The following is an 11,639-nucleotide window of genomic DNA, read 5'->3' on the forward strand; positions in this document are numbered from 1 at the left end:
ACTTGTTATCCGCTTTGTATGCCTGTAATCGTGTTTTAGAAAGAAACCTCAACTGCCTTCGAGAATAAATAAAATGGTTGAAAGTGACCGCTACCCTGAACTGACAGCTGCTGTGACCAAGCCTTTACTCTGCAGTCCTTTGTGCATATCTGATGAACTCCCAACATGTAGGGTTAATGTCAAACCAATACAGTGTACCATCAAAGTGAGTACATAGACTACATTGAAAATGAGGGTGAAATCAAAGGTTGATGATAAACTCTGCAAAAGAGCTAAATTCTGCATAACACATGACATTCTGTGCCCTTGTAAGTTACAACAGCAGGCAAAGCTGCCAAACCCAACTCTTGCAGGTTCAGGAGTGCAGCAGCACCCCTCCATTGAGCTGTACTGTAGATGAGTTCCACCGCTCAGTGTGACCGCAATTTGCAGACTGAAAATTCACCACTGAAGCAAATGGAGAGCAGAACCACTCGACAAGAAGAAAACTCAACTGGTTTGCATCAAACTTGTTTTATTGGGTCAGCTATAGTCATGTAAAGAAAATAGTCATACTAGTTCCAACTAGCAAACAGTCACTGTTCAATAAATGAAAAAACCCAATGTAATTTTCCTATAAAGTAGAACAAAACAAAATCTCAAATGTTGGATATACAAACATTCAAATGTTATTAAAACAAATAAAATCAAAAACTTTTACAAATTTTGATCATAGTCAAATCTTATTTAGCCATTCAGTGGGGGAAGCTCAGGCTTTGGCCTGAAAGGGTAGTGTGGCTTGATGCTGAACAGGTCATGCAAGTTGACCTCCGAGTCGACATAACGGGGGATCTTGCGCTCGTTGAAAAGGCCAGACAGGTTGGCCTCTATCTTGGTACGCCGTGAGATGCGCATGCGCAGAGCGAAGAGCCGCCGCAGGTCGTCTTCCACCAGGGGAAGCTGCTGGTGCCCCTTCAGGCGCTTCTGCCACGACTTCTTGGACCTCTTGCGCCTTTGCTGTTAAAACAAGGACAGTGTCATTGATGCAAAGCATTCTCTCATAGCTTAAAGTTACATGCTCTGAAGCCTTCCTCTTCTCCAAATCATGGTTCAGAATGTGAGTAACTTAAATACTTGGTGCACATTGACCCTGGTTTTGGAGAAATGGGAAAACCATGCTACCCTATAACATGTCCCAGAATGTCAGTGTAATGGTGTTTTTCTACCAGGAGCATTCATACCAGGATACAGTAGACAGTGATTGATGTTGATGGTGACCCAATTCTTGTGGGATGCCACTAGGGGGGAGAGCAGCTAATTGTGAGTGAACTCAGTAACTGAATGAATCCTTTAGTGACACTCCCCGTCAGAGGTGCAGATCAAATAAATAAAATTCACAATACCATTCCAATGTTTGTAACATTCTGCGTTATACTGCCCCATTCCCAATAGGAGGCGGCTGGGTAGCGCAGTGGACTAAGCACTCTCCTACCACCTCAGACTCTGGGATCTAATCCAGCAGTCAGTGGTACCTCTGGCTTGGTCAAGTCATCCCTACTAACACAATTGGCAGTGTTAGCGGGTGGGAAGCCAGTGGGGTATGCGTCCTGGTCGTTGTAAACAGCAACTCATATACTGGTCGGTCGGGCGCCTGTTTAGCAGGGAGGGGATCTAGGGGAAATAGCGTTATGTTCCCCCAGTGAAACTACTCCCCGCAGTCAGGTGAAAAGAGGCTGACAACGCCGAGGCGGCATGTGGTAGATCTACACTCCCCAGACCGACTGTGGGGCAATGCGCGCAACGACCAGGAAGGGAATTGGCATAAGTACTCAAAATTGGGATGGGTGAAAAATACAGGCATGACAAGGCAGTCTTCCCTACGAGTGCTACATCTCCGAGTTCATGGTTTAAGGAGATGACTCAATAGTCCCTCAGCCAACAAGTATTGGCTCAGTGGTGGTTGGGAGCCTATGCCTTTTCACCGCAGAAGACACTCACCTTCACAACACTGCCTTCTGGTTCATGGCAAAGCAAGTGTCTAGTCATGCTCTCCTGTGGGATAGAACAAATGCTACCATTACAGGATGTCCAAAACAAACCTACACATCAGAACATAGGGGAATGGACAGCCCATCTACGGTAGACTGCATCTTCAAATGCAATGTTTTTAGAAAGATGTGATTAAAAAAAAATCTGTGGAGAACCAAGTACGTTTATGGTTGAGTCTTTGTGCTGTACCCCCGTTTCCCCAAGGTAATTAATAAAGGAACACTTCTGGCGGCCGGGTAGCGCAGTGGACTAAACATCCGTTTACCACCACAGAGACGGTGGGATCGAATCCAGCTGTGGTGCTTCCGGGTTGGCCGACAGTCCATACTAACACAATTGGCAGTTAGCGGGTGGGAAACCCGGCGAGGGTGGGTCCTGGTCGTTGTAAACAGAGACTCCTACAGTTCGGTCGGGGCGCCTGCACAGCAAGGAAAGGATCTAGGAGAGGTAGTGTGACCTTCCAGACGTTACTCTCCCAGTGAGAGTCCGCGCTGCCAGGTGAAAAAAAAGCGGTGGGCTGGGTAGTCTCCGCCCTCCCGGACCAACGGTAGGGGGTAGAGTGCGCAACGACCAGGAAGGGGATTGGGAATTGGCATAACGACTAACATTGGGAGGGGAGAAAAACGGAAAAAAATTTTAAATAAATAAAGGAACACTCGACTTGATTTAGTCAGAAAATCCTCTTTTGCATGTTTAAATGCAATCACAACTGTTAAAGACATTTAAACAAACAGTTCACTGGAGATTAAACTCACTGGAGCATAAACTTAAGTAAAAAATTGTGTAATTGATGCACTCTTGCCAAAGGATTATTCTAATTATTTCATATATATAAATATTTAATATACAAATAGACATTTCTCAAATTAAAAGCCAACAATTGCTTCCCAGTTATGAGCACAAATGGTCCCAAATCAAAGTGGCAAGGCATCCTGTGCAAATCATTACTTGAATACACAAACTAAAATTAACAAACTCACCCATTTACATAGAATGACAGGGACCCCCATTTTAAGTGGCCTACCAAGAAGAGACTACATACCCGCATAGCAAACACGTGTGGGCAGTCGGCGAAGGAGCAGTGGTATTTGAGGAGCTGCAGGTGCACCTTGCGGATGTGGTGCTGCAGGTTGAAGGTGGTGGAGAAGTAGGCCTGGCAGCCTGAGCGGGGACACACCAGCACAGGCTTCTGGAGGGCATGGGTCCGCTTGTGTCGGCGCAGATACTCCACCGTCTTAAAGGTCTTGTCGCACAGCTTACACGTGTATGAAGCTGAAACAAGACACTGGTTACCGACAGGCGAGCACAACTCATTTCAATGCTCACAAGCATTCACAAGCTCTCGCCAGACACAAACAACTTTAGTACAAAAAAGCATTTATTATTTAATCTCCCGACAGCCGCCCCCCCCCCCCCCCCCCCCCCACCATCTCCTGACAACCCACCCAAAAGTTTAATACCTGTGCAGATGAAACTTTAATAGCTTAAAATTGAGAATTTAATAATTCCAAGACTTTTAATACCCCGCGGATACCCGGAAAGTGAGCCTTCCTTAACACTGCAGTAGAATAGGAAATTATAGCCGACTTTTAGATTTTGCAAAGGGGCAGAGTCAGGACTAGATACCCTGTGAGCAGATAAGTGGACTCACTCAGGTGTAAGGAACTGTAGGCCAAGACACCTATGCCACACCGTGTCGCTTCATTGTAAGGCCAGTGAGAGTTATGAGCGTTTGGGATTTTACCTTTGTGTTTAGCCATGTGCTTCTGAAGATTCCCCCAGGTACGCTCAAATGCCTGGCAGTTGGCATGCGGGCAGCGGTACCCTGCAGAGTGCAAAGATTAACAAGGGTATGAGGGCAGCAGGAAAGTGGTGGCAAGGCCATTACCAGCAGGATACCCTACTGGGACTCGTTTGACGATCCATAAATGCACCATATGTGAAGGGGAGAAAAAAAAGCAATAATGTGACAATGAAACCCTGTTGTGTTTTAGATGTAGTAAAATGTTAAAAGCAAATTAAAGCAAGACCTACTTTTAGACTTTCTGCAGTGTTGGAAAGAAAGTATTTGTACTCAAGTACTGGACGCAAGTACAATTCTGAGGTTCTCACTTTATACGTGCATTTCCCTTTTAGGAATCTTTGTACTTTTACTCCACTACATTTCAAAAGGTAACCTCAGTGTCTTAAGAGTTGAAATAAAGGTTTGAAATGAAATGTCAAATACTTAACTTAATAGAATTCAGAGTACCATTTTATCTGGGTATTTCTAATTTTACTCAAGTAAAATAACTGCACCTCTTCCACCACCATCTGCAGGGATGAAGATGAGAACGCCCGCAAAGACAGAAAGACAAACCTGCATGCATTTTCTCGTGGACTTTACGAGCGATGTGAGAGTCAAACGCAGCCCTGCAGCCATCCTTTGAGCATCTGAGCAGAACACCAGACACAAAATTAATCACCAATTCACATGAATAGGCTACAGCCAGACCCATTCATTGCCTCCAACCAAACAACAACCAGCGAGCCACATATTAAAAAAGTAAATCATTCATAAACCAAAAGTCCCTAGTGGACTCAAGATCAGTAATGTGGTAGTCATGTATTACCTATTGGGAAATACTAAAGGATTATGCACGGACCTATGCCACATACAGAAAAAGACAATAGACTTACTTGAATTTAGCAGGCACACCATGCTCCTGCAAGTGGATTTTAAATGCTCTACGCTTCTTGAAGGTCTGCATACAGTTTGGCTGATTGCACTGTGGACAAAATGGTAAAAAGATAACTATAATTGGCATTCAAGGCCGGGAAGGGCCCCCTGTTGAGGTGTCACTCAGGACGAGGGGGATCTATGCAATGTGGTGCTCAGGCACCATCGTGTGGACAAACCTTATGATACTTGTCCATCTCTCCGTGCGCGTACGCCACGTGCCTCTTCAAGTTATCAGAGTTGAAGAAACTTTTCGTACAGGCGACAAACGTACATCTGCGTAGAAAGAGGCAAATGAGTTGTGCAACAGGAGACGTCGCCTGAAACGACAGTTAAAACTAACGTGCACAGTTACTTACTTGAATGTCTTCACCTCGGTGTGCCCGAGAACGTGGCGGCTCAGGTGGGATCTTCGTGTGAAACGACGAACGCAACCGTCAACACTGCACTGCATTGGGCGCTGAGAAGTTTTTAAATGAATACATTGTGTGTCCCTGACATTTGTTTAACCCATTATATTTTTACACGGGGTTCTGGACAAAAAGTAGGCGATTTAAATGTTTCAGAAGGTTTTATAGAAATGGGTCGGATTAATTGATTAATTAATTAATTAATGTTTCTTTCCTCACCGCTCCAGTATGCACAGTCTCGTGTTCCTTCAGTCGCCAGTGTCGCGTGAACGTTGCGCCACAGTCGGCATGGGCACAGTTGAATAGTTGTAGTCGTGGAATACTGTCAAGTTTGTGTATTCCGTTCATGTTCTCTCAATTTTCAAACACTGCTGTAAGAAAGCTCATACATATGCAGGCAGAGCAGCTGCATTGCCAACGCCTTTTATCGGAGGTGGTTAATTGGTTGATTGATCTAAGCTGCGCAGTGCAGGTGGCTGGAATCAACGTTGGCAGAAAATATTTGGCTGTGATGCACCTGTTTACACAGCAGAGGGTAGTAGATACCTATGAAACTAGGAGATGGCCCAGACAATTAGCTATATTTAGATTAGATTCAAATTAATTGTCATTATACAGCACAAGTACAATACAATGTAAATAAGCTTGGCGTCCAACCAGAGTTCAAATGTAACAGTAAAATGCAATAGTAATAAACAATGTACACTTTGTACAGGTGATAAAATGTGTGCTGTCAGGCGATTAAAAAAATGTATCTAATTAATTACAGGATTTGTAATTAATTAATCTAATTAATCGCATTTTAATTGCATAACCATTTTATGCCTGATATTCTATATTCTATAATCATATTTCAAATTGCATGTGTCCAGATGGCATAATTCAGTACTGTATCTACAAAACCTTCTGTTTAATCATCTTCCATCTATTAATTTGCTTAGATTTTTCAGGTCTGGTCAATTTGAGCATGGTATTATTCACAGTCAAAGATAAAAAGAAAATTATTGATATTCTCATTTGGTTCATTACAATTGACTCAAAATAAGATTTTCATTCAATCAATCACAGCGCAGATTGATTGATTGAATGAAAATGTTATTAACAGATTGCAGAATGGGTACAATACAGTACGGCTCAATACACACAATTGTTAAGGGCATGCAGACCAGAGAAAGACTTTCGTCTTGTTTACATCAGGGTCCCCTATTTTCAATTCATAATGAATTGTAAGTAAGGGTGCAACTTGCACCGTGCAATCCATTCTTTGTGGATCTAGCCCACAGTATTTCTGACACTGGGAATACATTCCCTGAGATTCATAGATGTCCCTAGAATCAGATACCAAGAACATGCAAATGGACCATATTAAAAAAAAAGTCTGTAAATGTGTATTCTACATTCTCATGGAATGAATGATACAAAAAAAATTATAAAAAAAAAAAAAATGTAATAAATCTTGAGTTAATTTTCATAATGCGATAATTTGCTGTGTAATTAATTAATCTAATTAACGCGATAAACTGACAGCCGTACTATGTGTAGTGCTAATCGGCTGTGTACAGAGTTGTAATATTAATATGTACAGTGATACAGGTATAAAGACAATGTTAGTAGTCATACTGACCAACAGTGTAACTAGTACGAGTAGGTAAGGGATATATATAGATATAGTCAGATTTAGCCTTGGAGGAGGATTTGCTGAGCACTGTCTCAGCAACACCCTGCTCCACCCTGCCCATGTTAAAAGAACACGCCAACATTTGGGGAAATTTACTTATCATCTTCTCCAGAGAGAGACAAGAAGATAGATACCAGTTTCCTCTCTGTGCATTCAGTAGAAAGCTATCTGGCTGCATGTTAGCCTAGCTTAGCACAATGAATGGAAGCAGACATGGCCGGTTAGCCTAGGCATTGTCCAACTAACACCTCTCCCCATGGCTAACCGGCCATGTCCGCTTCCATTCATTGTGCTAAGCTAGGCTAACATGCAGCCAGATAGCTTTCTACTGAACACACAGAGGGGAAACTGGTATCTATCTTCTTGTCTCTCTCTGGAGAAGACGGTAAGCTAATTTCCCCAAATGTTGGCGTGTTCCTTTAACTCTTCTATTACTGGCCACTGAGCAGCTTCACTGTAGCAGCTGGGGTCAAGTGCCTTGCTCAAGGCACTGACATTAGAATTGGAGTTGGTCCCCTGGTGCCAGACTGTGGCTGCCCACTGCTCCTGAATAAGTTAGGATGGGATAAATGCAGGCATAATGTCAAAATGTACCCGGTAATAAAGACATTCTAATTCAGTAAATAATAATAATAATAATATATTTGATTTGTAGGATGCTTTATAATTGTGGAATAAATCTCAAAGCGCTACATTGTAAAAGTAAGCTAGTGTAGCTATACTGTAAATGCTAATTGCTTAAGACTCAGAACAACTGATCGCCAGAGGACAGCCCTAGTATTTGCATGTCAACACGGATTGTATGTTCGACTCAAACGTATTTGTGTGTTCCAAGCATCTCAAGGCTGTAAGGTCTGTTCTTTCAGCTTTCTCGCTTCGCTACATGGGGCTGGTTTTGGCCTGTCATTTAATATCGCTAGAGCTTTGATTCTCTGCCCCGAACCCGTGCTGTAATCTCTAATGTAATTTCTAATACAAACCGCTGCCGTGTGCTACTGCTTGGTGACTGGGCACTCACTATATTATAATTAGCGACTATAACTACAGCATCAGAACAGCAGCCACACTGTGACCCTCTAAAAAAATTAAAAGGGGGAAACTGCTACTGTGGTTCGGTCTCAAACACAACCTACACAGGTTCATGTTGGTAGGGAAGTCAAACGTTTTTCTACCATCACCGAAAAGAAAAGAATAATTTAAATCGGTGGTAGAGCCAATATTTATTTAAATGGCATATTCTTCCTCTGTGAGATGGTCTACAACTACAATATAAAAAAAATCTAAATGTTTTAATGTAAACGTTTTTAGTGGTGAAATAAAGAAATAATCATTTTGTTACAGCAACTTCCTGTACAAGTCCAAGACCCACTGGCAGAGGTTGTAGTTTAAGCCCAGGTCTCTGAGCTTGATGACAAGCTTGGAGGGGACTATGGTGTTGAATGCTGAGCTGCTGTCAATGAATAGCATTCTCACATAGTTCCCCTGCCTCTTGTCCAGGTGTGATGCTGCCGTGTGCAGCACATGGGCTATGGTGTCCTCCGTGGACCTGTTGGGGCGGTATGCAAATTGCAGGGGGTCCAGGGTGTTGGGGAGGGAGGAACATATGTAGCCCTTCACTAGCTTCTCAAAGCACTTCATAGCTATGGAGGGGAGAGCTACAGGGCGATAGTCGTTGAGGCAAGCGGGCGTGGGGTTTTTGGGTACTGGGACAATAGTGGACTTGAACAGGTGGGGATGACAGACTGTTTTAGGGACAGGTTGAATATGTCAGTGAATACCGGGGCCAGTTGGTTGACACAGACTTTTAGGACATGTCTGGGGATGCCATCCGGTCCTGCTGCTTTCCTGGTATTCACTTTCCTAAAGGTCCTCCTCCTAATACAGCAAGTATTAGCAAGCAAGTTGCAAGTTGTAGTCCCTACAATGACTTAACAACCAGTAGCAATTATAGTCCCTCCACCTGCCTAGTGTTGGACCAAACTAGCAAATATACTAGCCCAGCCCAATATAATGGTAATGCTGTATACCATATATATTTATTCCCATTGCATATATACCTATCCTCACCTGTCTGTACTTACCTGCACATATCTATACTTTACTATATCTATATCTGTACATATCCTACTCTTACTAGTTACGCTGCTGGCCAGTAGTAGTCATACTGTCTCTATTTATAGAATACAACTCTGTATACATCTGATTAGCACTACACTCAGTAGTACTAATCTGTACCCAGTTTAACCTCATGTACATTGTATATTGCTGTTGCACTTTACTGCTACATTTGCACTGTGGTTGGATGCCAAACTTCTTTTTTTTTACTGTACTTGTGCTGTATAATAATATACATATATCCATTAACACCATGACGAATGGAAACGCATAGCTACCAGGTGGGTACAGCATAACTTATATCTCACCAGCAATGAGAAATCAAACAGCAGCAGAGGAAACCTGCCCCATCCACCCCTCTGGGTTTAACTATTGCTTGTTACTGAAAGCTGTCTTATCTTATTTCAGTGGGTTTTTAAATGTAACATTATCAAGATAATAGGGGAATGTATCTACGATTCTACGTATGTCCTAAAGGGTCCTACGTTCCCAAGGGCCTATGTTCCCTAGTTCAATATCCTGTTAACACACATTAAACCTTAACCTTAAAGGGGAACTACACCCAATTTCAGAATTAATACGTGTTTTCCTCTGGTCTAAGACAGTACAAAAATATGAGTGAAAATCAGCGACTCTTTCCCAACTTCAAACACTAGAGTGCTAAACCTCAAACTTGTGGCGTCAAGTATAAAGTCTGAAGCTGCTCCATATGCAGTGAATTGGGAAAGATTGTATAGATTGATTGATTGATTGATTGATTGATTGATTGAAAATTTTATTAACAGATTGCAGAATGGGTACAATACAGTACGGCTCAATACACACAATTGTTAAGGGGATGCAGACCAGAGAAAGCCTTTCGTCTTGTTTACATCAGGGTCCCCCATTTTCAATTCATCATAACATTTATGACATACAGATATACAGTACTGTTACATCCAGACATTTATGACATACAAGATATACAAATATACAGTACTGTTTATTTACAGACAGAGTTTCTAAAAGAGAATATATACATTTGAGGGGGAAGAAACTGTACATTTGGACATTTACCTGGGCCATTTTCGAATGGCAGCCTCCCGTAGGTGCTCTTTGAGAGCGGTTTTGAAGGCCGGATTCACAATATTTTACGGCTGTGGGTACACTGTAAGAAAAAAAGCTGCAAGAAAACTGTAAATGTCTGGCATCAATGGTTGCCAAATACTTACTGTGAAATTACAGTAAAATCAAATACATTTACAGATGACAACCTTTTTTAATGGTTAATAATTTGATAAAAGGTAATTTACTGTATTTTTATTGCATATACACTTAAAGTAGAAAAACAAAAGTAATCTGTAAAATAATACAGTGAATTTCCTGTGAAAAAACATTTATTTTTTACAGTGTAAGGCATTCCACATTGTTGTGGCATAATTATTGCGAAACGTGTTTAGTCCCTTGTTTGAGCCGAATCTGGGTTGAACATGATTTGTGGAACTCCCTCTGGTGTTGTGGTCGTGGTATTCACTGACCTTTGGGAAGTACTTCGACATGTACATGGGTATCTTATTGGTGTAGTATATCTTGTAGACCAGGCCCATTGCAAGTTGCTGTACTCTGTCGTCTACTCTAAGCCATCCTAGGTTGTCAAAATGGGCAGGGGTGAGGTGGGTTTTAGGAGTAAGGTCAAGCAGTTGTCTGACCAGTTTGTTTTGTGATGTTTGTAATCTTGTTTTTAGTGCCTTTGAGGTGCTTTGGTACCATGAGGTGCAAGCATAGTCGTAGTACCCTTGAATGAGTGCTCCTGTTAGAGTCTTCAGGGTATTCTTGTTTACCAGAGAGGAGATCCGGCACAAGAATCTTGTTCGTTGGTTGACTTTTTGTATTACATTGGTTGCCATTTTGTCACAGGAAAGATTTGCCTCTAGGATGGAACCCAGGTATGTAATTTCATCTTTCCTTGTGACAATATTGTCACCCACTGTAACAGAGAAGCCGTTGGCCTTGCTGAGTTTGTTATTTGATCCAAAGAGAATGGACTCTGTTTTACCCAGGTGTAATGATAGTTTGTTATCAGCGAGCCAGGTGCAGATTCTGCCAAGTTCAGAGCTGAGGGCTTTTTCAACCTGCAACTTGTCCCTGTCAGAGACCAGCAGGGCTGAGTCGTCCGCGAACAGGAACAAGTTGCAGTCACAAGCTGATGACATGTCATTTGCATAAATTAGGAACAGTAACGGTCCTAGTATGCTTCCTTGTGGAACACCACAGCTCACTGGGAGGGGGGGGATAGTGTACCGTTTACCTCCACCATCAGTTCTCTTCCCTCCAGGTACAGACGCAGCGCTCAAAAATCAAACCAATTCTGCTGCCTGTCTGCTGCTTGTTGCTGCTTGTGTGCCACTTAAGTCTACTCAGGTGTTAATTTTCCGGGGGTGTTGGCTGGGGGAACAAAGGGAGGGTAGTTAACTTAAGTGCTTCCCCAGGGAGGGGGTCGGGGGCTACTGCCCTCAGACCCCCAAAATAATTTTTATATGGGCAGTCTGACTTGGGGTACTGACCATATATTAGTGTTGCAATGCATGATAAGTAAACAGTGAAAAAAGCTAAGAAATCTGATGGGGCTGGGACATTTGGGACGAATAAAAATTTAAGATGAAAATCTGCCCAGCCTGTGGGAGGAAGTGGAGGTGTGAAATCTGGCCCG

General features: G+C 42.5%; 1 protein-coding gene across 1 annotated transcript; it reads right to left on the minus strand.

Annotated features, from left to right (window-relative positions):
- Positions 1-726: 726 nt before the first annotated feature.
- 42sp43 (P43 5S RNA-binding protein) lies at positions 727-5,505 on the minus strand (the record flags this gene model as incomplete). The annotated part of the gene is made up of 9 exons (XM_084329081.1): positions 727-996; positions 1,978-2,031; positions 3,071-3,300; positions 3,773-3,853; positions 4,388-4,461; positions 4,708-4,796; positions 4,927-5,023; positions 5,107-5,207; positions 5,377-5,505. The coding sequence occupies 9 exons, from the start codon at positions 5,503-5,505 to the stop codon at positions 727-729; spliced, it is 1,125 nt and encodes a 374-aa protein (XP_084185207.1).
- Positions 5,506-11,639: the final 6,134 nt, after the last annotated feature.

Source organism: Notolepis coatsorum (genome assembly GCF_963971535.1).
Source record: "Notolepis coatsorum genome assembly, chromosome: 14".
In the NCBI taxonomy this organism is placed as follows: Eukaryota; Metazoa; Chordata; class Actinopteri; order Aulopiformes; family Paralepididae; genus Notolepis; species Notolepis coatsorum.